Here is a 27586-nt window from a genome sequence, read left to right as displayed (position 1 = left end):
TTGATTGCAGTAGGTCTTTGTGTTATTTCACAAACTATTTCCTTGTAAACCATGCATGATAAACGCTGCACCAAAGAGGTAAATTCAAAGGTATTACTTTCTCAATAACAAGAATTTTGAGAACACAACCTTTGAAACTTTAGATTCAAGTATATTCACGAATAAATATTGACACACACACATACACCTAAACTACTAGAAAAGTTAAATCATTGATAATATAAAATCCAAATTAGCTAAATTCTCATATGCACTTTTTCATTTATAACTTCTCTTGACTACAATATGATATAATATACAATGGGAATAGTCACTAAAACTCAAAAATATAATCCTACATTACTTATAGTACTTTTTCCAAAAAGACATAACAAAAATTGCATAACAAACATACTTATTGTTCATAAAACATAATATTTTCATTGGAACTTATATTATTATTACCAAAAATTCTTTTGTACCTCAATAATAATAATATTAGTTTTATATTACTTATTACATTAAAATTTAAAATACATGAGGACTTTAGTAAGTCCTCATGTATTATACATTTTAAAAAGATGTGGTCGTTTTAGGGACCTATCAGACAGAGTGGTCACGCGTTGAAGCATTTGCGTTGGAGCAGTCAGTGTGTGACTGAGGAGCAATTCTAACACATTCAGAACTCCTCCTGTGTGAGTATATAGAGATACTCACACGGGAGGCATTCTACAACATAATACAACACAAAGAACACAAAACCCTTGACCGCTCTCTGTCTGAGATATCCCAGGCAATTTCCCATAGTTGCAACTTGCAATGCAGTTTCTAATTGTTATTGGTTTGCCAAATAAAAGTCTGAAATTATAATATTGTTTTTATCTTTCATCAAAAGTTGGTATTTGAACTCCTTTAATAATAATAAATTAATATTTACACAAGGGATATTTGATTCATCTTCTTTGATTTTAAGTGACAAGACCTTGTTTAAGATTTCCGCTGTATAAATATTTTTAGAAGTATAATATAAAAGAGATTTAACACTTGCCTATCTGATACTAGGTTGATAATAAGGTGTAAGACAAATGTAGTACCTATTGATGAAAGCTGTGTATGAATATGTATCTAAGGTAGGTATATTTAAGTGAGAAAATAAATGAAAAAACATTTAAAAACGAGTATTTATTAAATTTCTTTTAATTAAAGCTTTTGAGTGAATATATATTATCTTCCTAGGACTTCGTCATCATTACACTTGCTATTCTTTATTATAAAATGTAGTACTTATAGTATCTCAGTGTTAGCAATCATCCTTTATCCTGAAAAATATTTGGTTCAGCGTACACAGTACTAATAATGTAAAATGCCTTACAAGGCACAAAAAGGGGATTATTAAACTTATAAATTGCCTGTTTATGTTACAATAATACCTATTTGAAAGCTCAAAAAAACGTAGGTGTTCAAGAATGAGTTCAAGTTCAACAAACTATGTTCAACTCATGACATCAACTCTGTTGTAATGCATGTAATTGTAATCCACAAGTTTGATGCATTTCTAAGACTTTTTCATGGTAGATTATTTAGCGTAGGTATCAAGTAGGTATAGGATATAATAAACTTATCAATTTCTTGCTTAAAACATAATCTCTATAAACATAATAACAATATTATCCAATTATCTTTTTTTTTTGTCTCCTTCTTCTTCTCTTTTTTAATTGCCGACTCAGTTAGTTGCCAATGTCAGAGAATTCTTTCTCCTCTAGATCGCCATGCTTGTGATAATATAAACATGAAGGAGTGTTATTTTCTCAGTGTTTTCATAAAGGGCTTATAAAATACCAAAAAATATAAATAAAACCATTTACACATTTATAATAATTACCTTTAAATACAATAAATCGGTGCAAAAGTAACTATTCCTACATTGACCACGTTTTATATTAGAAAATAGTATATTTTATAATAAAAAATATTAATCTTTTTTTAAACTATATTTTCATCTTGATTTACAATTTTTCCGTTAGTCGTTATGGCTAAGCCATTTCAATTCCTAAAAAAAAAAACAATTCCGTTAGTCAAATTTGACGTTCGTGTTTGACATTTCTTAATCCAGTTCAGAGACAAATATTACAGGTTAAAACCATTGAGAAGTAAAAGTGCACATGATACGGAAACATAACCATTCACTTTACAACTGTTTACATACCTGCACGGATTAGCTCAGGTTTTGACAAAGTTAATGATAGGGGGGCTGTTTATAAACCGCAATCGCCTACTCAATAACAATCTTGGCTGATACGGTCTCAGCATCTTACTTGAATTGAATTGTAATTTAATATGTTGTGTCTCCCGCCAGGGCCGCTGTTAGGGTTTAAACATCTGTTTTAAGCATAAACCGTAAGTCTGCAGTAGTAGATAATGTAGAATACAGAATCTTAACAGGCTAAAAGAAAATACCTATCATACTTTCAAACGTTTTGACATTTACTGCGTATCCTACTAAAGCGTAGAGTTACTATATGCCAAGTATGAGTACATACTTTGAATAAGGTTGAACTTAGAAAAGCATGCAGATTATGATTTTGAATGTTGCTATAGTTGCTGGTCCATTTTTTTTTGTAAAAAAGAATGGAGTAATATGACAATTGGCAAAATTCACACTGAGGTGAATTTTGCCAAGTGTCATATCGGTGTGTATCACAGAACGAGGTCTTCATTTTGCATACTCAACTCCATCCAGAACCCGCTCTATAATATTAGGAAATAAATTGTAGAAAATGTAGTTTATCCTTATGATGACAATTCTTAGATAACATAATATATTATTACGTTTTATTAGTTACCAATGCAGATAATATAACAAGCATCGGCCGGGAACCAAGCGCGATAATTCACTTATCTTTATAATGAAGTCAATTTCATCAGAGATAAATTTTATTTACCTTATTTAATAGCACGTGAGTATGTACTACATGGGGCCGGAGAAATATTTATTGTGGGCGATAGACCTTTACTGACTATAGCGGTAAAATTATAATCTTCTTTACAATCTTGTCTTTACTTTCTTTTATAATTTATGTGATCTATTTGTCCAAAAATGTAGAAACGCACACTAAGCGGAACCGTAACGTAATCGCCTCGCTTCGGAAGGGGACAGCGGTCGGCGAGCCGTAAGCGAGGCGCCGCCTAGCCGTAGCCGAGTTGACGTACAGGCGCTACTGATATACGCTTTGGTAATACGTGCATACGTTAGGTTGACGCCTGGTTGACGGACGGTCGAGTTGATATGAGTCAATGTGTGCTGTGACCATTATCTTCAAGTTTTTCGTAATTGTTGTAATATTTAGATTAAACCGCTCAGATAAGTTGCATACCTAAATGTTTGCAGGTGAGGCGCTTAGATTTCAATACTTTCTTATTTCCGTATTTATGACGGTTGAACTTGTACTTAAGATCCGTATTAAAGTGTGGCGTATTATCAAACAAAACTGTGCTCTTAACTGTGCTGTAAAACTGTTCAGCAATGAGCATCTCTGGATTTATAAATAGGAGCGGCTGATTTTGTACCTGGGGTGCGAATATAAATTGGCCTACACTTATGCTATAAGGTACTTGATTGATATCTTACAAATTATTATATAATTAAAGAGGTTACCAAGGTATTAAGTAGGAGTAGGACCAGTGCCGTAAATAGCCTTTTTTGCGCCCTGTGCGAGCTTATATAACTGCACCCTTGTTTTTTGACTGACTTCCAAAAAGGAGAAGGTTATAAATTATAATATGTTCGGCTGTGGATATATTTTTTTTACTATATTGGAAAACATCTCTGGGGCGCAGCGGGAAGTACTTATCGGGAGCAATTCGAAAAAATAAAGAGTCTACCTAGTCATTCTTGCGCCCCTCCAGAGTCTACGCCCTGTGCCTGGGCACCGGTGGCACCGCCCTACTTACGGCACTGAGTAGGACTTAGAAGTACCTCATGTTTACCCAAGCAAAAAGTGGGTAAAGTAGGAGCAGCAACTACAGCATTGATGTTTTTGGAAATAGTTATGCACCGGCTATCCTGGAAAATGATTTCGCCGATCATGGGCAGTAACAAGGTAAATATCATATTATAGTAGGGGAGGGGAGAGTGCTATTCGCGTAGTTACTCGAGAGTCGAGCGTCATGGAGACCTAGTAGGTTTTATTAGATTAGGTAAGGCTAATAAAAAAAGAGCGTTTTTTTTTATTTTAGCGGTGGGTTCAGAAACTGCAGCCATCTAACATAAAATGTCTGCAAAGCTTAGTTAGGAAAATATGAAGCTTTATTTTTCTATATTTTAAAATGTCTCTGCGGGCTTACCTTACCTTTAAAACGTCAGTGCTTTATATGGAAGCTTCTTTGGGGTATGCTAAACATCCCCTATCTTAATCTGACCGATCGGATAATATTTCAATACTTCAAAATAACTTTTTTAAACCCACCACGTGAGAAATCTGATTTCTATACCACGATAACTAGACGGATGTTGGAAGTCTATTCAAGCTTAATCTGACACGCTCTAGCAGGTCGCGAAATCCCCTCGTCCCCTCCCCTACTATGCTATATACTTATCTTGTACATATTATTTTATCTACAAATTATGTTGATAATTACGTGTACGGTGTAATCCTTTAAGAATTTCACCGCGGAAGCTACGATATATGTAATGTTTATCTATTTCAGCTTCAAGTAAATTCAAGATTGGTGTTCCAATTACAGGTGTTGCTCGTTTCATATTAGCTCAAAACGTAAGTCATTTTCAGTTTTGTGTCTTGTTTTTTAGGGTTCCGTAGCCAAAAGGCAAAAAACGGAACCCTTATAGGTTCTTCATGTCTGTCTGTCTGTCCGCCCGTATGTAACAGACACTTTTCTCCGAAACTATAAGAGCTATACTATTGAAATTATTAAAAATTTTAAGGGTCCCCATAGGTACAATTGAAACAAAAAAAATCTAACCTATGCGTTTCTAACATCATTTTTTTCTAACCTGAATAGTTTGCGAGAGAGACCTTCCAAAGTGGTAAAATGTGTCTCCCCCCCCCCCCTCTAACTTCTAAAGTAGGGGCATGATAAGTCTAAAAAAATATATGATGTACATTACTATAAAAACTACCAACGAAAATTAGTTTGAACGAGGTCTAACAAGTAGTTTTTTTATACGTCATAAATGGTAAACCTTAATTTAACTTGCATTAAATCAACTGAAATATAAAAATAAATATATATATACAGGGTGTAACAAAAATAAGTGATAATACTTTAGGGTGTGTACGTGTTCCTTGTAGAGAGTTCACTGTGAAAGTAGCAGCGCTGAAAGACCAAAAATTTTTTTCACTTTTGTATGGGGAAACTCGTGACGCTCGGGCCGTTGCCCATACAAAAGTGAAATTTTTTTTTCGTCTTTCAGCACTGCTACTTTCACAGTGAACTCTCTACAAGGAACACGTACACACCCTAAAGTATTATCACTTATTTTTGTTACACCCTGTATATATATAATAAATATACCTTTTAATTTCATAAACCTTATTGCTGCTGCGGAACCCTTCATGGGCGAGTCCAACTCGCACTTGGCCGGTTTTTTAAAAGTTGTTTTACAACCGAACCGGTGGTAGGCAACGTAGTTTTTTCGTTCGACTTTCAAAAAGTGTATCATGATACCCATTTTGAATAAAAAGATATTTTATTATTTATCATTATTTATTAATATTAGGCACAAAGAACGAAGATCCAAAAAATCTGACCCTCGTAGACGTTCGTAGACCCTCTACGCAAGTCTACGCGGAGCTATTTTATAAGCAACTTCCGTATTCCATACCACAATATTGCTCATTGTACTTATGCGAAAAATAGAATAATAGCCATTTTTGTATTTTCACAGACTTTATTTTGTCGATTTTTTAGTTCAGTCCAGATCCAGTCAATGGCATAAGCGAAAGTACCTAGTACCTACCACTACACCTACCATAAGCAATTTTTGTTGAAATATAGATACAGCAGTTAAATACGCTCGCTAGGTATGCCGTGTACAGTGTACACACGGCATTGGACTTAGTTTTCCTTTCGTCGTGGCCGTGGTGCCTTGTGTTAATGATAACATTGCTAATATTTAGTTGGATCATAATTGTGTCATATTGAAGATATTTTTGGTATGTTAACTATCATGATTTTTGTTATTGTTACATAAAGTTTTTTTACCAATCATAATATTAATACGCGAGCGAAAAACTTTGTAACCCTTTTGACGAAAAATGGGGAAACGTAGGTGCATGAAATTTTGCACAGTTATAGTTTATATGGTGAAGGAGTGCATCGAGCTAATATTATTTTGAAATTATGCTTTTATCATACATTTTTTTAACAAATAAAACATTACACACACTACAACACATACACTAGGGACAAGTCTATACTGTATAGGTAGGCTTGTCCCTAGTGTGTGTAAAGTAAGCAAATATTTCAAAGGTCAATGTATACGCCTATATAATAAAATCCCAGACGACGTCCAAAATCTTTCAATTAAAAAATTTAAAAAAGTTGTTAAAGATCGTTTGTGTGCTAAGGCTTATTATAAGGTAATTGATTTTCTCAATGATAGCACACCTTGGGAAAAATAAGCTGACTGACCATAGGTCGCTTCTATATAAATGTACCATATTTTTGCTTACTATAAGTACATACTTGACGTAAATTAGTTTAAACTATCTTTGTTATTTTCCACCTTTTTGGTAAAAGGTGGCCCCGTGCGAGTTTCTTAGGCCGGTTCTTCTCGGCGGGGTAGTTCCCGAACCGGTGGTAGGCCTCATGTAGACTCGACGTTCTTAAAGTGTTAACTTTGTTAACCTATTTGGAAATAAATATTTTTGATTTTGATTTTGATTTTGTGTGTTGTAGTATACTGTATACGAATTGTCTGATGTCTGTTGAACCATAAAAATATATTTTATGGTTCAACCATAAAATATATAACAGGCAATTCGTATATGTTGTCAAATTGAAAATAGATTGAGTTTTTTTATTGAATCCTAAAAAGTAAATTTTTTATTTAATTTTATATAGGTATAAGATTTATTTTTTATCTGAGGTCGAATTTCAACCATTGGGCGATCTCTAGTTTATTTAATTTCTAAAAAGTTAGGTACTTTTAGATGCGTTTACTGTTGCCGAATTTTAATATAACATTATAAACATAGATAGTGCAGATTTTCTTGCAAAGGATATAGATAGAGCTTATTTATAATTATTACATATTTAAATGTACTTAGATCTATTCTTAAAATATTCATTCCATAAACTAAAACTGGCACATTAAGAAGAAGGCACAACTTACTGAGTCTCATGTTATCATCCAATATCCCCATTTTGTAAAGTTTTGGTATTTCTTTAACTAGTTCAAAAAAATTATTTCAATATTTCTACGTTCATCAACTTTCTTTGATCAGAAACTAAGTCAATTCTTTAAAATGTTCACTTATTTTTCAATTTTAATTTTGTTTAGGTTTTTTTCAATCTTAATTTTAATTCTGTTGCCTTAATTTTATCCATCCTTGTAATAAATGTTTACTCGAGCAATAGTAGCCAAGTGGCCTTGTTTGTCGATTCCTTAATTCTTCGTGATAGCAGATAGTTAGGTAATGACACAATAAAAAAATTACAATCTTTTAAATTCCTGTTATCACGAATATTATGATGGTGTAAGCCACTGTCGTGGCAATCATTACAGCTGTAAAATATTTAAATATAATTGTTGTATTATGCTACTAGGCCATAATATGTAGAGCTCGAGGCAATAGCCGGGCTAAACGTCGCGTCGTGTCATGGTAGAATTCATTCCGACTGAAGGCCCCAAAATAATTTGCCGTGCCTCCTAAAGCTTGCTACGCCACTGATCGTTTGCAGGGTTTCTCGATAGAACACAAGCGTTGCTCTATCAAAAAACTCTGCAGTCGGCATCCAATCAACTATCCAAATCGCTCTAAATGGGTTCAGAAGTATAGGTACTTACATAATTTTATTATAAGTATTACTTGAGCTTGACCATATAACTTTCTGGGAGTTTTTAATCTTGCTGCATAATATAGTCTTTTTTAAAAATGTGGTTTTTTACTACGCAGGGTTATTTTAGTGTAATATTATAAAATCTAATAATTGTAATAGTGACCAATTCAAATTTATTAGCACTACAACTCTCCGGTATAGTAAAAATAAACACCTTATTTGCTTCTGTAAAGTTCATTCAGGCGGAGTTACACGTTCCGATATTTAATATTTGACCGACGATAGTGACAATCCCGCACCTACCGATTCGTATGTCGACATAGTGGGGAAAATTAGTTGTCCAACGGAAGAAAAATATGATGTTACCACATTATATTTTTCTTCCATTATAGTGGAATAATAGTATGGAATTCTAGCTATATGGGGCACTTGCGGCACCCTTTGCGGTTTTCCACACTCTGACCACACTTACTAAATTTAATAACAATGTTTAACCGTAATTTCAGCTAAATACACGGCGATATTCAAAATGCCTTTAGTTCAAGGACCACTGACATGGACGTCCTCCTGTTGGAGACATTAAAGCCGTTTTCAATGTCCATTTGAAAGGAAAAAAGTGTGTGCACAAAATATTATATAAGATGGATTCCACCGACGTCAGAAAAAGAAGCACGGTAAGATATTTTTAAGGACTTTAAACTTATTATTCCCTTGTGTTTACTATACCCATCGTTATGTCGTAGGACACTACGTTAGGAATATGTCGGTACGAATTTAAATACAACGAGTGTCATCATGAGCGAAGTAAAAGTTTTACACAATAGGAACAATAATAATACCGCTTGCAGATGAGATCAAACAAATGTGGCATCAAAATACAGTAAAAATAATCCCTATTATCATCTCTTCAACCGGCGTTATCCCAAAAACACTTGCCGTTGCACTCAAATCCCTCAACCTTCACAAAAACACATATACAGGTTGTAACAAAAATAAGTGATAATACTTTAGGGTGTGTACGTGTTCCTTGTAGAGAGTTCACTGTGAAAGTAGCAGCGCTGAAAGACCAAATTTTTTTTCACTTTCGTATGGGGAAACTCGTGACGCTCGGGCCCTTGCCCATACAAAAGTGAAAAAAAAAATTGGTCTTTCAGCGCTGCTACTTTCACAGTAAACTCTCTACAAGGAACACGTACACACCCTAAAGTATTATCACTTATTTTTGTTACACACTGTATACAGTTACAAAAGTCAATTGTTATAAATACCTGCTCTATAGTACGCCGCTTCCTTAATTCATCTTCATCCTTTCCAACATCTCATAGCAACTAAACTTCACACTTTATGAACAAGATACTTGGCAAATACCCGTACCTGCTTTCTGCCGGTGAAAGCCGAGACGAAACTTAAAATAAATAATAATAATAATAATATCTATGGACGCTTCACACCACGTCAGTCTGGCCCCGTGGTAAGTACCTGAAGGACTTTTGTTACAGGTACCAGTCATCAAACGGAAATATATTTAATACTTTTATTCTATGCATATATTTAAGATTTTTATTATATGATACACATATTTAATACACATCCATGACCCAGGAACTTTGAAAACTTTTTGTTTCGTCGGCGGGATTCGAACCCGCAACCCCCGGCTTGAGCTACCAACGCGCTCACCACTGAGCCAGCGAGGTCGTAACCTGAGTACGTTTATATAGATATTCTCGTTTACTTTTTAGGGTTCCGTGCCCAAAGGGTAAAAACGGGACCCTATTACAGAGACTTCGATGTCTGTCCGTATGTCCGTCTGTCTCCAGGCTGTAGCTCAAGAACCGCTGTAGCTAGCCTTCTGAAATTTTCACAGATTGTGTATTTCTATTGCCGCTATAACACCAAATACTAAAAACAAAATAAAATAAATATTTAAGGGGGCTCCCATACAAGAAACGTGATTTGTTTGGCCTTTTTTGCTCGTAATTAATAATGGTAGCAGGTAGTCACTTGAAATACTCACAATATTCTTAATTAGATTTGTACTGTAACAATTAATAATGAAATAAATATTTAAGGGGGCTACCATACAAAAAAAACAAATTTTGCCAACTTTCGCTCAATAACGGTACGGAACCCTTCGTGCGCGAGTCCGACCCGGTCTCGGCCGATTTTTTTTAACAACATGAGGCAAAAATGTTCATAAAATAAAATACAGATCATAAACAGGAAAATGCATTTTTACAGTAGGTAGTTACATCTTAATCTTAAAATACGTGACTGTGTTTGTTTGTTCAAAGCTAATATTTACGTTTCTCAACATAAACGACTCATACACGATACGAAGTACCTACATTGTAGAGCGTTACATACTTTCTAATAATATTGTACACCTGGAACTGGCGTCTGGCGTAGTATACTGTATACAGTACTTATTTGTAATTACTTAAACAGCCTTGCTATTTAATACTTTTATAAATACGTATATAGGAAAAAAAAGTGATATTACTTAATCGAGGTTTATAACGTTTTTAACACAGTTATAGGACCGAAAGAAAGTTAAAATCAATTTTTATCGCCACAAAATGTGCAGTTACCGTGGGATTTCATTTAGTATACGTGGGAGAGCCATGCTTCGGCACGAATGGGCCGGCTCGACCGGATAAATACCACGTTCTCACAGAAAACCGGCGTGAAATAGCGCTTGCGCTGTGTTTCGCCGAGTAAGTGAGTTTACCGGAGGCCCAATCCCCTAACCCCTACCCTATTCCCTTCCCTACCCTCAACTATTCCCTTCCCTTCCCTCCCCTATTACCCTATTCCCTCTTAAAAGGCCGGCAACGCACTTGCAGCTCTTCTGATGCTGCGAGTGTCCATGGGCGACGGAAGTTGCTTTCCATCAGGTGACCCGTTTGCTCGTTTGCCCCCTTATTTCATAAAAAACAAAAAAAAAAAGTCAAGTGCACACGAAGTCTGCGACTTTCTATACGGTATACACAATAAATTATTATAGTAGAGTTGCCTCTCTACCAAATGCAATCTTGTTTGCCCGTAATCTGATTTTTTGCTCTACATAACTCTCTCCACTTCTTGTTTATTTAATTATGAAGCTCGCACGTTCATCGAATTAATAAAATTGAGGAAAGGATATCATAGCTCGGCAATAAAACTTGACTGCCATCGTTACAGGTTAATAATAAATTCGAAAGTAGTTTTGTCGTGTACACCGACGACTTTACTATAAGTGGTCTTATATTTTGTGCAAGATTTTATAATTTAATCAAATTTTGTTTTTGAAAATGAGACAGATGAGGCAAAAGGTTGGATAGTAAATTTAAATTTTTGGTGTTGTTAGACACTAATTGTTTAGTTTAAATTCCAATTCAAAGGTTAAACTGTTACGAATTTTTGTATGGGAGCCCACCTTAAGTAGTCTTACCTAGCGAGCTTATTAAAAATTGTGTGAATATTTCAGGCCAGTAATGGGAGCAATTTGGAAATGGTGGCCGTGGCAAAGAAGGAGGAAGTCAGCAATGGAGGGGTGAGTTATTTAACTAATTTATTAGTCGTGAGATGCGTATAAATCAATCCAAACATTAACGTTCGATTCCCAATGGTGTTTTACCATGTAGGGTCAAGGGTGTAGGGAACCATTTACCGTGTAGGGAAAAATATTGCTACATTTTCTGTACTTAGATAATTTTATTACCTACAATTTTTTTTCAGGCATTTTTATGAAAAAACTTACCGTTTTGCTAAAAATCGTGAAAAACTAATTTTTTGGACCTTCGACCTTGGGTAAAAAATTTCCATACAGGGGAACTAAGGGGAACTTTCAAATATCATTTGCAATCATATCCTATATTACCGATTCCCGTCTTGGTGCGAATTTATGCAACCTCAAATGTCTAACTTGACTGAGCTATGGGTTCAATAAAATGAAAACGTGATATTGACAATACAATTGCTCGTCTAGGCGGCCGGTAAGAGAGTAGAGTCCCATGCCCAAGCAATCAAATAGTTTTGACAATCATTTTCCCCCGATAAACATGGCGGGTGTTATTTTTACCGACTTCCAAAAAGGAGGAGGTTATACGTTCGGCTGTATGTATCTTTTTTTTTTTTGTATGTTCAACGATAACTCAGCCGTTTGTGATCCGATTTTCAAAATTCTTTTTGTGTTGTATAGGGCTTAACTCGGATTTGGTACCATGCTCACAAAAGTGGTGATCTGATGATGGGATCCTGGAGGAATCGAGGGGACTCCTTGAAATTTGTATGGAAACATATAGTTATTTCAATTTTTTCTGAAGCATTCGAGGCAAATGCTACCAAAAAGTAAGATTTCGCACCAGGTTATACCCTGAATCCGAAGGTACCCAACAGAACTTTTGAATCTTTATAGACACAGGTTCGGGGATTTCGGCGTTGTTTAAACAACTGAAAGCATAAGCCAACACATAAATTTATTTGATCATCATCATCAAAATTATGCCATGGGTCATCACATTATGACCCAATTATTAATGCTTTTCGTGATATTTTACATCGCAGCAGATGTTTTTGATGATTATTTCGCTTTTTGTGAACCGCTTTTCAAAATTATTGTGTTGTTGTATAGGGTATAATCTTGATTTTGTATAATAATTACAAAAGTGGTGAGCTGATGATGGGATCTATGAGCAATCGAGGGAAATCCTTGAAATTTATCAAAAGACTCATAGTGGTTAAAATGTTGTTTCTAGTAACTTAAACATATGTTACGAATAAGAGAAAGTTCATACGAAGGTGTTTCTTGGTCCAAAGGCACTGAACAGAACTCCTGAACCTTTAAAGATAAAAGTTTTAAATTGCAGCATCGCTTAGATAACTGCAAAACTTTACCACAATTTCGCTTACAGTAACGTAGAAGTAATGTGAATAGTTAACATTCGTAGTGGTTATTTTCGCATAAAGCCTTATCTTGTAGATAACTTTTTAGTTATCTAACTCTTTTTGAGTGAAATTATTATTTTTAACAAAAAATTTAAACCGACTTCCAAGGTAAAAACAATAATAATATGAACTAAAAAGTATTAAATAACTCTTACTCTATAATAGTGCCTTTTTCAGAATTCATCTAAATCTCAACTATTTCTGTACATATACTACAGTCTTCATTACTTTGAAGTCGGTACCAGTCCCAAAAGCTTTAGATATTCTGACATTGGCTGAACTCACGATAAAATTAGCTGGTACCGACTTCAAAGTAATGAAGACTGTAGTATATGTACAGAAATAGTTGAGATTTAGACGAATTCTGAAAAAGGCACTATTATAGAGTAAGAGTTATTTAATACTTTTTAGTTCATATTATTATTGTTTTTACCTTGGAAGTCGGTTTAAATTTTTTGTTAAAAATAATGACATACTTAATATTAAGGTCTGTGTGCCTGTCCGTGGCATCGTAGAATCTAAACGGATTCACCGATTTGGATTTTTTTTTGTTAGAAAACTGACATGATAGAGTTTCATCATCATCAGCTGTTGCTGTAAAATTTTTGCTAGAATATATTTTTTTCGGCGGCTTTTTTTTCTTAATTTATTGCTTATTGATTTCAGCCGATCCACGAGTCACTGGAATACGAACCATCTGGATGTTTGGAGGTGTTTCTAACAAGAATAGGCGGTTCCACTGACGATTTCTTTAAAAGAAATCGTTCTGCTATAAAAACAATTTCTCTGTTTATCCTCAATGGACTCGTGATAGGATTTTTCTTCGCCAGCTTGTACTACTGGATCAATAATGGTAAGTAGAATATAAGACATGGGTAAAATTATGTATCCTGAATGCAGGATCATAAATTCAGGATCCTAAATACAGGATGCTGGATTTAGGTCCTAAGTGATTTGCAATCGTTTTGCAATCCCAAATGCAGGATTGTCTGCCTGCATTTAGGATTGCAAATCAGCATTGTGCACTTAGGATCCTGCATATTGGATCTTGTGAAAAAAAGGTAGATCTTGCTCTACCTTTTTTTTGCTGCGCAGGGGAAACCCATCATGGGTGCCCCGGGTTGGGGATGTGCCTCAGTAAGCTGAAGCACCCCGGGGGTATGTACTCTTACTCACTAAAACCACCTGCCGTTCGCCTTCAGCCGTATAAAGGAGGGATGTCCCGGATCTTACAAACACAGGACTCCCTCCACGACCGGCCGGTCTACCTCAGAAGGGACCGGACGTCCATCTTACCTCTACCTAACCTAACAAGCCTAGTGAGAAACATAATATTGTGAAAAGGGGTTTGGGTAATATTGGCGTCATTTTCAAATCTCGCGGCCACTCACCAAACCGGCATATTATGAAAGAACATATCAAGGGGAGTAAACTTTATTATGGGGGACATATAGCTAAACTATATCGGAGCCGAGATATTAGGCATTTTAAGTTCGTATTTTCAACTAAACGTAAATTCAATCATAACATGAATATTCAGGAAATTACAATAAAACGGCGTTATTTATTAGCTTAAAGCCTTCCTCGATAAACGGCCTATCCAACACAAAAATATTTTTTCAAATCGAACAAGCAGTTCCTGAGATTAGCACTTTCAAACACACAAACACTTCAACTTAATAATAGTAGTATAAATATAGGGTTTTTTTTTATGAAATAAGGGGGCAAACGAGCAAACGGGTCACCTGATGGAAAGCAACTTCCGTCGCCCGTGGACACTCGCAGCATAAGAAGAGCTGCAGGTGCGTTGCCGGCCTTTTAAGAGGTAATAGGATAATAGGGAAGGGGAAGGGATGGGAAGGGAATAGGGGAGGGTAGGGAAGGGAATATGTGAGGGTAGGGAAGGGAATAGGGTAGGGGATTGGGCCTCCGGTAAACTCACTCACTCGGCGAAACACAGCGCAAGCGCTGTTTCATGCCGGTTTTCTGTGAGAACGTGGTATTTCTCCAGTCGAGCCGGTCCGTTCGTGCCGAAGCATGGCTCTCCCACGTATAAAACACGAAAACGGCTGAACGGATTGGGCTGATTTTAGTCTTAAAATATTCGTCGAAAGAAGTCCAGGAAGGGTTTTAAAGTGACACGAAGTTCACTGGGACAGCTTGTATTCTATAAAACATTCCTGCAGCTGTACTTCTAAAATTAGTCGGAAAGTAGATTAAAAGCTGGACTGAAAATTCTGCCGAAAGCTGGTGACGTCGGGCGTCATACTACTTTGCATACTGCAAAATTCGCTAAATAGTGGAAATAATCGACATTATATTATGGGAACAACACCCTAGAGTCATTTTACCCACAACACATTAATACACAAGAACAATAATTATAATTGCCTTATATTGCATCCGGCCCTTTGAAAACCACTGTCTAATGAAATATAGTCTCAAGTCTGGCTATATTGTAGTCGGGCGAGAGTTAAACCCAGTATGAAAATATGTATGAAAAATTATTTCCATTTGACGCGGCTGAAGTCGTGGGCAATAGTTAGTGAGAAATATACAGGGTGTAACAAAAATAAGTGATAATACTCTAGGGTGTGTACGTGTTCCTTGTAGAGAGTTCACTGTGAAAGTAGCAGCGCTGAAAGACCAAAATTTTTTTTCACTTTTGTATGGGGAAACTCGTGACGCTCGGGCCCTTGCCCATACAAAAGTGAAAAAAAATGTTCGTCTTTCAGCGCTGCTACTTTTACATTGAACTCTCTACAAGGAACACGTGCACACCCTAAAGTATTATCACTTGTTTTTGTTACACCCTGTATATCCAACAGATTAATATACCCTTTCTACGCCTGTTAGTTAAGGATAGCTCTATAAAGTAACGTTAATTACTATTGATTTTGTAAACATATTTAAGATGCAAAAATAAATATACTAAAATAATCGTAGCTCAGCTCCGATATTACTTAGAACAATTTTTATTACTGATATATGTTTCTCTAATGTAGTGCTACAAAATAGTTATGGTTTTATCTCTGGCCGCTGGAAAAAAAATGACGCCACAGGTCCATACAAAGTTACCCAATGCCCTTTGTGGCTTTATAGTCCAAACCATGATTTGAAACATAGAGCTAAATGATGATGTTTTAGAACTTTGTAAAATGTAAGTGTAATTTAACAGTTAACACCTTTCAGGTTCACCACAGTTGGAGCTGTGTGACGGTTTCGGGAGCCTCATCGCTTTTCTGGGCATCATATACTTCTTTCTCATATATTTCCTCATCGTCAAGAGATTCTTCGGCGAATGGTTCGAGAGAGTTGTGTGGACTAAGGTGGAAAATTTCGCAGAATCCCTTTGGAAATTCGTGTAAGGAACAAACAATGAACATCTAAAGGTCGGTCGCGCAGCATGTAGCAAATTGTTCTGTGGCTTCCTCCTCCTTCGGTTGCTTAGAAATAAATTAGTTATATTGGTAGGTTCGCTTTTGGAGCATGACAGAAAAATTTTCGTGCGCGAGTAAATTGCTAAATACCTTACTAATAACGCTTTAAATAGAACAGTGTTTTGTCTTCTTCAATCCAATTAAAAATGTCACTTGTGTGACAGGAACAAAACACTGTATAACTATTCAAAGCTTATACAACGTTTATTAGTAAGGGGGCTAAGGAATAAGGATGGATCAAAGGATGAATTTCTGCATGATCGGCGACCGGACTATAGATTTTTTTAAAGAAAACTCTTTCTTTTTTAAAGAAATCTCGTACATATTATACATCTAACACTAGTACACATACACCAAAGAGACTTCTTGCAATTTTTCGTCATGACTTGTGAATTTCGGCTTCAGCCGTCTTTCAGTCTAAATCTTATATCTTTAAACGAGCAATTCTTGTATTTATATATATAAATATATATTTGGAATCTCGGAATTTCATGAAATTTAGTATATAGGGGGTTTCAGGGGCGATAAATAGATTAGCTAGGAATCATTTTTAGAAAATGTCATTTTATTAGTGTTTTATCGAATACCGAGCAAAGCTCGGTCAAACAGCTAGTGCTATATAAAACACAGAAAGCCTAACTATACCGTGTTTCTGTTATTGAGATACAGATTAAATAATAATAAGTATAATTACTGTGTAATTATGTGATGTTTTAAACTTAAACTTTTACGTATATTTTCCAGGATATTAAGGTTTTTAGTGTGCGCCGGCATACTAGTTATGATCATCGGTTTTCTGGTGTGGGACACGAGGGACGCTTCGCACAGACTCATGTCGCTTCTTGGTGTTACTTTCTTATTGCTATTCGGTAAGTATTCTCAAGATGAAATACAGAGGGTGATTTTAAAAAGTACTCGGTAGAAGAGCTCCATAATAAATTTGTAAGAGATAGGGAAAACTATCTCTTACAATTATGTATCTCTTCTACCAAGTACTTTGTTTGCTGATGCTGAATTAAGTCGTGAGCTCTATTTTGATAAAAACCAAAACTACATCAATTTCTATGGCTGGGTTACTGATATGGGGAAAGAATTACACAAAAATTAATGTACCATCGAGGAAATTGATTCCTAGGCAGCTGACAGACCAACGTCATTTGGTCGTATCATGTCAATTCAATGTTATAGTTTTTGCGTTTTATGATGATATGGCCTATGGATGACAGTTCTCATATTCCTTGCTACGGATTTTTTTTACAAGAAAACAAAAAAAAATCAAAATATAATAAATTATATTCCATCTACAAAAATAAATGTTTCCTATAATTGTAAATGAATAAAAATGAAATGCAATGACCATTCTTCCATCCCATTGTTCCCAGGGTTCATGTTCTCGAAGTACCCCGGTCGCGTCCGCTGGCGTACTGTGGGCGTGGGCCTGCTCATACAGTTCCTGTTCGGGCTGCTCTTCATCAGGTGGGACACGGGCCGGTACGCGCTGCAGTGCTTCTCTGAGAAGGTAATCTAGGTCATTACTAATATAATAAATGCGAAAGTATGTCTGTCTATCTGTTACCTCTTCACGCCTTAACGGCTGATCAGATTTTCCTGAAATTTGGTATATTATGGAGATACTTTGAGTCCCGGCAAAGGACATAGGATACTTTTTATCCCGGAAAAATGTACGGTTTCTGCGCGATAAACGAGTTTTGGCGCAACGGGGTTGCGGGCGTCATCTAGTCTACACTAATATTATAAAGAGGAAAACTTTGTATAATTGTAATGAATAGGCTCGAAAACTACTGGACCGATTTTAAAAATTCTTTCACCATTCGAAAGCTACGTTATCTACGAGTAACATAGGCTAAATTTTATTTTGGAAGAAATAGGTTTCCGTAACCTAATTGGGGTTTTTCGGACACAAAGTGTAAAAAATCTACCAGAAAAGTTACTCATTTTGCGTACGCTGCCTAAACTATAAAAGATAGAACCATAAAATGTTCCATTTAGTTGTAGATCTTATAAATAGCTACAAAAAAGTCCGCGACGCACTATACCTATCTATGTCAAGTGAGTCACAACAACCATTTTTTTATTTAAAAAATCTTGAATTTTTTTTGGACTACATTTAAACGAGTTTATTTTACTCATGCTATTAATCCTTATAAAATAAATTATTTCATCACTAAGTACAGTCTATGTAGATAATATTTGGTCATTGAATGATTAAAATTGTACGTTTGGTTTTGAAGTTATGGCGAAATTAAACGGCCCGTTGCGAAGTGGGCGTCATCAAGGCGGCGCGGGGGTGCGCGTGCGAGAGGAGATTTTAGATATACTTTATAACTATAATATAGCTATTTCCAGTTTCCACACTGTCTCATCTTCAATTTTCGTCATCTTCTTTCATTCAACTGTCGTATTGGCGCATTCAATTATTTTCTTAAATATTTGAAAATGCCTAAGAGAACCAGGTCGGACGATCATGGCACCATTCACACACAATTTTTGCCGGGACAGCTAGTCATTAATAAATTCTTACGTTCCGTCTTACGGCCTGGGTCTAAACTTCTAAAGACTAACCTTTGTGCCTAAAAGTAAAACAGACTATCTATTGTTAAATATTATGAACATTTTAAAGTAACTCTGTCATCATAACAAATATAGATTGCTTTACATCTATAAAATTTTCCTTTCAGACTTCGGCGCAAACGAGGTTGCTGGTTTTTTTTTTCGAATATGTAATTTTTTTTTCTCATACCTCTAACTGAAGTAATGTTCGCAGGTGGCGACGTTCCTGTCCTACGGTATAGAGGGCGCGGCGTTCGTGTTCGGGGACCTGCTAGTGAGGAATGAAGGTGTCTTCGCTTTTAGTGTAAGTTATTTTGTTTTATTTCTAGACATTTTTCCGAAGAAGATAATAATATTATTTTCATATCTTATAATATACTTATAAAAATAAGTCGGGTTTTTCTTCCTGACGCTATAACTCCAGAACGCACGAACCGATTTCCACGGTTTTGCATTCGTTAGAAAGGTCTCGGGCGACGTGCAGAGGTCTATAGAAAAAAAAACTTCAAGAGAAAAGCTGGAAAACAGGGAAATTAATTTTATGGCAAAACAACATTGCCGGGACAGCTAGTTATGTATATTGCAGTTTTGACCATTTTGCGCTTGGTAATCATTGTTTTCAATAGACCATCTGTCACAGAAAATTATCGAGCGTCATTGGAAGTATGCAGATTACTGCCTAACTTTGCCCTTCTTGTTTTATAAGTACATATGTCAAAGTTTTGTTACAATCATCACAATGTTTTACCAACTTCAATTATTGTATTTTCTCAACATTCAACCAACTTCACTCCCATTTCCCCAACAATCTTCAATTTTAACAATAATCAGCCAAGCCTGCCTAGTATGCGCCAACGGGATATCTCACTCTCGAGATAATTAAAAACTACTCGTCTCATAATGTCAAAATCTCGACATTATCTCGACAAAATTCTATAAAAATGTGTTATTTCGATGATAGATCTGCGCGGGAAACAATGTTTGTCATCCTAGGGTCAATAGAGATGAAGAAACAAACCATCGAACATCGAGAAAACATGTAGAGTGAGATATCTCGTTGGCGTATGCTAGGCAGGCTGGATTTATAAATAGGTCGCGGCCTAGGGGCAGCAGCGTCTTAGGAAAACGGCGGCGTCCTCGTATGGGCGGCACATTTCGTACACGGGGGCAGCGGAAATAAATTGGCTTACACTCATAAAAATATATAAATCGAGCACTGACATAACCTGGCAACTTGCAGACGCTGCCGATAATCTTCTTCTTCAGCATGCTGGTGGAGGTGCTGTTCTTCTGGGGCGCGCTGCAGTGGTTCGTGCTGACGCTGGGCCGGCTGTTGCAGGCGGCAACCACCACCACCGTGTGCGAGAGCGTCATCGCTATCGGAAATACGTTTCTTGGGATGGTGAGATGTGGTTCTTCTGTTACCTATAACTTATAATTAAATACTAGGTATTTGATAGCGAGCAAAGGTATCCGATAAAACACGATTAAAATGACATTTTCTAAAAATGATTCCTAGCTAGATCGACTAGTATATAGGCTGAATTTCATGAAAATCTTTGGAGCCGATTCCGAGATTCCAATTATATATTACTAGCTGTTGCCCGCGACTTCGTCCGCGTGGACTTCAGTTTATAGCGCGCGATGTCAACAAAATTGGTGTCAAAAGCTTTTATAAAAAAAAACCCTGGTACCCCTTAAATCAAAACAGCTGTGCAGTGTGCACATAATATTTCAATTTTTTAAATTAAACTTTATATTTCATGCCAAATTTTTAAGCTTATTTAGCCCTCCAATTAGCCCCACAACTTTACCCATAAACTATTTATCAATGATAGGTTTAAGGTTACGTCACTGCATAGATAACGAACTGATTTATTATATAACGTAAAATAGAAATAACAATCGAAAAAAAAATCGTATATAAGATAATACCACCTCTTATAGAAAGACTTTTGGTCAAGCGTTAGCGCGATGTAGAAGACGCACGGCGCCATCTATTATAGATTTTTGGAACTAACTTAATTTGAACAAATTTACGCATTTTCTCCCCCTTACAACGCTTTTTTTCAGTAAAAAAGTAGCCTATGTCCTTTCTCAGGCTTTAGACTGTCTGTATACAAAATTTCATTACAATGGGTTCGGTAGTTTTGGCGTGAAAGCGAGACAGACAGACAGAGATACTTTCGCATTTATAATATTAGTATAGATATACATATCAACCTTTCCATGGTCTTTTGTAGTATTTTTTTCTCTGCGAGTAAATCATTTAATTCCAGACCGAGTCGATATTGCTTGTGAAGCCGTACTTGAGTATCCTGACGCCCTCTGAATTGCATTTAATCATGTCATCCGGTTATGCCACTGTGTCAGGTAAGACTTACATACATTAATATAATATTTTTAATTGAAGTACATAATATGTATAATTATTTAAGTATCAAGTTAGCCATTATAGTCTGTTATTTCGCCGATGCCGCCTAGAAGTTATAGCTTCTTGGCGCAATTCTCCTCTCCTACTCATAATATTATGATCAAAATACCATATTACGTTTTACGGTTAATCTGGCTCTTAATATTACTGAAACGGTGAAGAGGTAACAAACAGACAGTAAGAGCTATAACTCACCGGGACGCAACCGCGACGTAACCAGCGACGTTACCATTGCAACGTCCAAGCAACGTCTGGCGTCTCTACGTCGCCGCAAAGCGCTGTTTTTAGGGTTCCGTAGTCAACAAGGAACCCTTATAGTTTCGGTCTGTCCGTCCGCTGTCTGTCCATCTGTAGTGTAGGCGACGCACTACACCTGATAGACCATAAATTATAATAAATTATTAGAATTAGTTCTTTGTAAGAAAACAATCTATGTTGTAAGTTTAAATAATAAGTTATTTGTATTGGTTTTGATATATTGCTAACACTTTGTATGGTTTCGATAAATAAAGATTAGGTGCTGAAAGAGCGTTCCCACAGGAAAGGGTACAGGCCCTTAGCCCGGCTCCCCGGAACCGGGACCGGGACCCACAGTCGCAACTAAAGCCGCACGTAAGTCGCACGCAAGGTGACACTCAACTTATTGAACGCTCCGATGTACCATAGTTTTTCTAATTCGTGGTTTTATTAAATTCCTTATACCGTCTGTCTGTCCGCGGGTTTACTCAGAGACTATAGGACCTACAAAGTAATTTGGCATGAATGTAATAATGCCGACAAAATGGTACATGAAATCTTTAAAAAAATATTTTTTATGGTACCTTCCCTACACATCAAGCGGGGATGATTTTTTTTTTCGCGTCCATCCCATCGTGTTGGGTGTCGTTGGATAGGTTTTCTAAAATATTATGAGTATCCAAAGAACATTTTCCGATTTACTATTATATGGTCACTGGCTACGTCGCGATGGCGTCTCGGTGAGTTATAGTATAGCCCTAAGACACACTTTATAGTATGGATTTCCCCCCAGGCACAATACTGGCGGCGTACATAGGTTTCGGCGCGGAGCCGGCGCACCTGGTGACGGCGAGCGTGATGTCCGCGCCCGCCGCCATCGCCTACTCCAAGCTGCTCATGCCCGAGACCAGGCGCTCGCTCACCAGCGTCGACAACATACAGGATATTGATAAGTGAGTGATGATGATGAATATAACGGCCGCACTCAGTGACATTTAATGATTACTTATTACTTAACATTAATGAAGGTTTTCCATATTTATCATTTGCCACCAGAGAGACGGTGGGGTCTTTGGTGACAAATGTCGAGTCAGCAGTCAGACAGACAAGCTATATCGTGACATGTGGAAACTATTTCGTGACATTACCCTACGGCTACGTAGCGCCATTTATCCCACATTTAAAGAAGATATTGACAAAAATTGTATCCAGGAGCTTATTATTATCAATATTTTCATTAACGTGGGAGAGCTATGCTTCGGCACGAATGGACCGGCTCGACCGGAGAAATACCACGTCCTCACAGAAAACCGGCGTGAAACAGCGCTTCCGCTGTGTTTCGCCGAGTGAGTGAGTTTACCGGAGGCCCAATCCCCTACCCTTTTCCTTTCCCTACCCGGGGAGGGTAGGGAAAGGAAAAGGGTAAGGGTAGGGGGGTATTTCCTTCCGTACCCTCCCCTATTCCCTTCCGTACCCTCCCCTATTACCCCTTAAAAGGCCGGCAACGCACCTGCAGCTCTTCTGATGCTGCGAGTGTCCGTGGGCGACGGAAGTTGCTTTCCATCAGGTGACCCGTTTGCTCGTTTGCCCCCTTATTTCATTAAAAAAAAATTGAAGTTATCTAATCATTTTGTCTGAGTGTGGCCGTAAGTTTGGTAGTGCTGGGTGCATTGTGCATTTTTAACACTTATCGCAATAGAGTTAACTAGATTTTCTGTAACCTCGAATGTGTTACTATTCCTTGCCACTAGGGGGCGCTGTAGCGTCGCCAAACAAAATATGGGATTTAACTGTTTCGCGTAGCGGCAAATAGTGAAGAAAAATCATAATATTATATCACAAATGCACTCTGTAGTAATTATCTTAAGACCTATCTAACACGTGTAAGGCGTCAAAATGAGGCATTCGAAGTTTTTCATTACTTTTCGCCACGAGATGGCGCAACTTAGTAAAGCAAGAAAGGGTTGAAGTTGAATCTTAATATTATTCTTTTGTTTTTTCATTTTTATTTTCTGCCCGAGGAAGTCTACAAATGTTTGCTTGGCCACAGCAAACTTGTCATAAACACCCTGGCTATAACCCTTGGCTCGTTAAACTCACTCATTTCTCTCCAGACAGGACCAGTCAGCGCTGTCTGCGGCGACGCGCGGCGCGACCAACGGCATCGCGCTGGTCCTCAACATCGTGGCCAACCTGGTCGCCTTCGTGTCCTTCATCGCCTTCCTCAATGGCGTGCTGAGCTACTGCGGCGGCATGCTGGGCAACCCCGACCTTGACCTTGAGTGGATATTGGGCAAGATATTTATCCCCATGTGCTGGATGATGGGTGAGTCCTTGTCTTGAAGGTTTCGTATAGGTCTTGTTTATTGTCCTCAATGGCATGCTGGGTTACTGCGGCGGCATGCTGGGCAACCCCGACCTTGAACTTGATTGGATATTGGGCAAGATATTCAACCCCGTGTGCTGTATCATGGGTGAGCCAGGACTCAGGAGTCCAGTTGTCTAGGATTTGGATTTATTAGCGCGATAGACAACTTTCAACTCGAGTGGATAGTAGACAAAATCTAAGCCAGGTTTTGTTTGACGGGTAAACTGAATATTACAGATCAATCACAATATATATATGATCACATCACGAGTCAGGTGGGTAAGGAATAAATATCACCAAACTCCATCCATTGAAGCAGAAACCATAGAGCATATCTTACTTGTCTCCTGCGTAAAAACCTTACTAGATAACGTCGATGTTACTAAGTCTGTAGGCAGGACAAATCTGAAAACATTTATACTAAACAATAACACAGTAACAAACTCACTCGTGTTCCTCTCAGGTGTGCCGTGGGAGGAGTGCGAGCTGGTGGGATCTCTGATCGGGCTGAAGACCGTCATCAACGAGTTCGTCGCCTACCAGCGCATGGGCGAGATGAAGCGAGACGGACTGCTCTCTGTGAGTTGTTTTACTGTACAATGACATGACGTGTATGTAGAAATTGATTCATAGGCTGTTGACGGACCAGCGTCATTTGGACGGATTTTGTGAATTTAGTATTTATTAGTCTTGATCTATCAGCTGGGTTTGACATAACGTAACCAAATTACGTAGGTCCCCCATCTACCTACGAACCAACATCTCTTAAATTACGTGTACGTACACGATTACGCCGTACGCGTACTGTATATGCGTGTAGTTGATGACTCTGAAGTCTGTCACACACGTGGCCAAATTTAGTTGTTTACTTTCTGTATGTACTATCAGAGGCTAGACATACAATATGTACTATCAGAGAAGTTGATTCCTATGCAAATCAGGGACCTAAGTAGTTTGGTTGGACCTAAGTAGGAATCAACTTCCTCGATGGTACCATCGAGGAAGTTGATTCCTATGCAATTGACAGACCAACGTTATTTGGTCGAATATGTCAATTCAATGTTAATTGTGATCTGTCAGCTGGGCTTGACGTATATATATTCCCTGATAGTACATTTTCACTGTCTATTATAAACGTGACACTCCCTGGACAGGTGCCTGGCATCAAATAGGGACCATGTTGGAGGTATTATTAATAATAATTAATCTATGTGTAGAAATATTTTTTTTTATCACAGCCGCGCGCGGAGCTGATCGCGACGTACTCTCTGTGCGGGTTCACCAACCCGTCGTCCGCCGGCATCCTCATCGGCGCCATCTCCGCCATGGCGCCCAACCAGCGGGAGACGCTTTCCTCGGTACGTACTAATACCAGCCATCTTCTAAACTTTCTTCGAAATTCTTGTTCGTACCCGGACGATATGTAGCGCTAGCCTATAAATTGAATCGGCCTCAGCCTCGAAATCAGAGGGCAGCGAGGCGGTGGCGGCTGCGGCGCGGGACCAGCGCGTTCAAATGTATAGGTTTATATGGAACTGGCTTCGCAGGCAACAGCGCGCCGAGCGTCGTGCTGCGTAATAGATGGCTTCCCGCACCTCCCCGATCCCCCCCAGCTCCCGCCCCGCTGCCCGCAAAATTCGAGGCTAAGGCCTAAGAATTGAGTCCCGCGCACTTGCTCGCGCGTTAAGAGTATACACCAGGAGCTAGAGAAATGAAAAAAAGTACGTGTAATATCTATAGCTGTCTCCCTTACCTCAAGCCTATACCGCAGAACGCGATAGAGACAACTGCAGAAAATCAACGATTCGTTGTCCCCTGATTCCTTCTCCAAAACTTCACAGATTTAAGTACTTTTTTAATTAAAGATTAAAGAAAGGCTTGAGCTGTGTTCCTATGTTTTATTTTTTTTGTATAATCTAGCCAAATCTGTTTCTTGGATGTTTGAACACAGCGGAAAATCTGGCCTTTTTTTTGGGTTTTTGAACGTTCATATCTTGTTTAATAATTAAATTATGAAATAAAAGAAAACATAGGGACATTGTATTAGTGGCCGTAGATATTCAGGAAAAAAATTATAACTCTACTAGCATTATCCAGGGAGGAAACAGGGGACAACGTTTGTATGGAAAAACGACGGTGTGGACTCCTCTTAAGTATTTGGAAGCGGGATAGGCGATACTTGATACAGCGTCTATAATTTTATTGCATGAATTAAATTGATTGCTAGTAAAATGCTGAACACGTTTATTGAATAACTAAGCATATTGTTATTTGTTAAAGTAGGTACTTACTTATTTACTTCGTGCACAAAATTTATAATTTGATATCTTATTTTTGTGTTTCAGTTGGCTATAAGGGCATTCTTTGCTGGATGTGGAATTTGTTTCCTAAACGCGTGCATAGCAGGTAATAACTCATATCAACCAAATAACTATAAATCAACAATTATTATTGTTTTTCAAATTTTAAATCATATGTTTTTAATTTGTTTACAGGAGTCCTTATGCCAGAGGGATCTTTCGGATAATAACAACTTGTTTTCAAAGCAGTGTGATATATTTTTAATGTATAATATAAGTAGAAACAATTACTTATTGTTAATTATAATATTGTGTATAGTTTTTACAAAATATTAAAATAAGGTGTAACTATAGGTGCTTATAAAATAGTACTGTCGTTACATTACACAATAATAGCTCATCTAGTTTCTAGTCAAAACGAGTTACAAAAATACACATAAAATGATTGTTACTGAAATTCTTTTTAGTTGTAAGTTTGATACCAAAATATTAAAAATAAATTGATAAGACATTACTTGATGTATCATAAAAGTACTAGGGTAATATTTTAATAAATAAAAAGTACTTTGTTTTATATTTATGGCTTTTTATAGGATTATGAACTTCAGATTTTGTTGTAATACTTAAGTTTAAATACAGGTGCCTAGTAATAACCAGTTTTGTAATAAAAAGCTAGTAATTTTTTTTGATTTGTTTTTATTCCTCTGCCCTATCAGACCAGCTCCATAAACATAACTATGTTCAATCGTATATAACAGATATAACTAATTAACTAGTTACTACTTAGGTACTATAGATACCAACGCTCCGAGCACGAGTTCAGTTGGCCCTTTTCTCTTTTTCTGCCATGCGTATTATTTCCCGCGACCTGCGGGGCTAAAATAGTCACATTTAGCAATTACTCTCAATCAATTCAGCAAATGAATTGTCAAAACTGTCAAACTGTCAAATCAGTACAAAAATACAGAAATGAATTGCAAGCAGAGATGCATTTTGCGATTTTAGAAGAATGAATCATATTATGATTCATAAGATCATGATTCTTCAAAGCGACCATTTTAGCCCCGCGGATCTCGTTCGCATACAAGTTGCCCGCATCCTATCATTTCACAGATATTTTTCCTGTCTGCGGGTAACACGCGCGCGGCCAAGAGCATGTTGTCACCCGCACGCGGACCAGGTACGAGCGATAATATTATATTCATGAAAGGAAAAGGGCCCTTCGGAGGAATCGGAGCCAAGAAGCGGGACAGTGCAATGGACTAAAACAGCTGGCGCACGTAGTAGGTACTAGAAGGTAATAAATAAT

General features: G+C 37.3%; 2 protein-coding genes across 3 annotated transcripts in view; one reads left to right on the top strand and one right to left on the bottom strand.

Moving 5' to 3' along the window:
- The first annotated feature begins 6039 nt into the window (after nucleotides 1-6039).
- On the top strand, nucleotides 6040-26573 carry LOC121740013 (uncharacterized transporter YutK). 2 transcript variants are annotated; one of them, XM_042132687.1, is made up of 16 exons: nucleotides 6040-6152; nucleotides 8508-8675; nucleotides 11468-11533; nucleotides 13594-13780; nucleotides 16120-16291; nucleotides 17112-17236; nucleotides 17750-17886; nucleotides 19153-19242; nucleotides 20179-20340; nucleotides 21218-21311; nucleotides 22403-22562; nucleotides 23724-23935; nucleotides 24441-24556; nucleotides 25216-25335; nucleotides 26323-26383; nucleotides 26473-26573. In XM_042132687.1, exons 2-16 carry the CDS (start codon nucleotides 8643-8645, stop codon nucleotides 26502-26504), a joined length of 1767 nt encoding a protein of 588 aa, XP_041988621.1. In that variant the 5' UTR covers nucleotides 6040-6152; nucleotides 8508-8642; the 3' UTR covers nucleotides 26505-26573. The 2 variants fall into 2 exon arrangements, with proteins under 2 accessions (XP_041988621.1, XP_041988622.1); XM_042132688.1 differs by lacking the exons at nucleotides 6040-6152; nucleotides 8508-8675 and adding an exon at nucleotides 10953-10982.
- Nucleotides 18939-27586, bottom strand: part of LOC121740017 (mothers against decapentaplegic homolog 3) — a 40667-nt gene continuing 32019 nt past the window's right edge. The window contains exon 13 of the transcript XR_006037521.1: nucleotides 18939-18950. The gene's annotated coding sequence lies outside the window, so the exon portion shown is untranslated. The remainder of the gene's footprint in view (nucleotides 18951-27586) is intronic.

The sequence above is a fragment of the Aricia agestis genome, chromosome 2 (assembly GCF_905147365.1).
Source record: "Aricia agestis chromosome 2, ilAriAges1.1, whole genome shotgun sequence".
Classification (NCBI taxonomy): Eukaryota; Metazoa; Arthropoda; class Insecta; order Lepidoptera; family Lycaenidae; genus Aricia; species Aricia agestis.
Note: the sequence above shows the minus strand (reverse complement) of the source record. Positions and strands in the feature narration are given on the sequence as shown.

What these genes read in the sequence shown, in the direction of transcription:
- LOC121740013 (XM_042132687.1), top strand. Translation starts at nt 8,643, where the DNA reads ATGGATTCCACCGACGTCAGAAAAAGAAGCACG. An exon ending in AGGAAGTCAGCAATGGAGGG is followed by an intron (nt 11,534 to 13,593) that starts GTGAGTTATTTA and finishes TATTGATTTCAG; the next exon opens with CCGATCCACGAGTCACTGGA. An exon ending in AGCGAGACGGACTGCTCTCT is followed by an intron (nt 24,557 to 25,215) that starts GTGAGTTGTTTT and finishes TTTTTATCACAG; the next exon opens with CCGCGCGCGGAGCTGATCGC.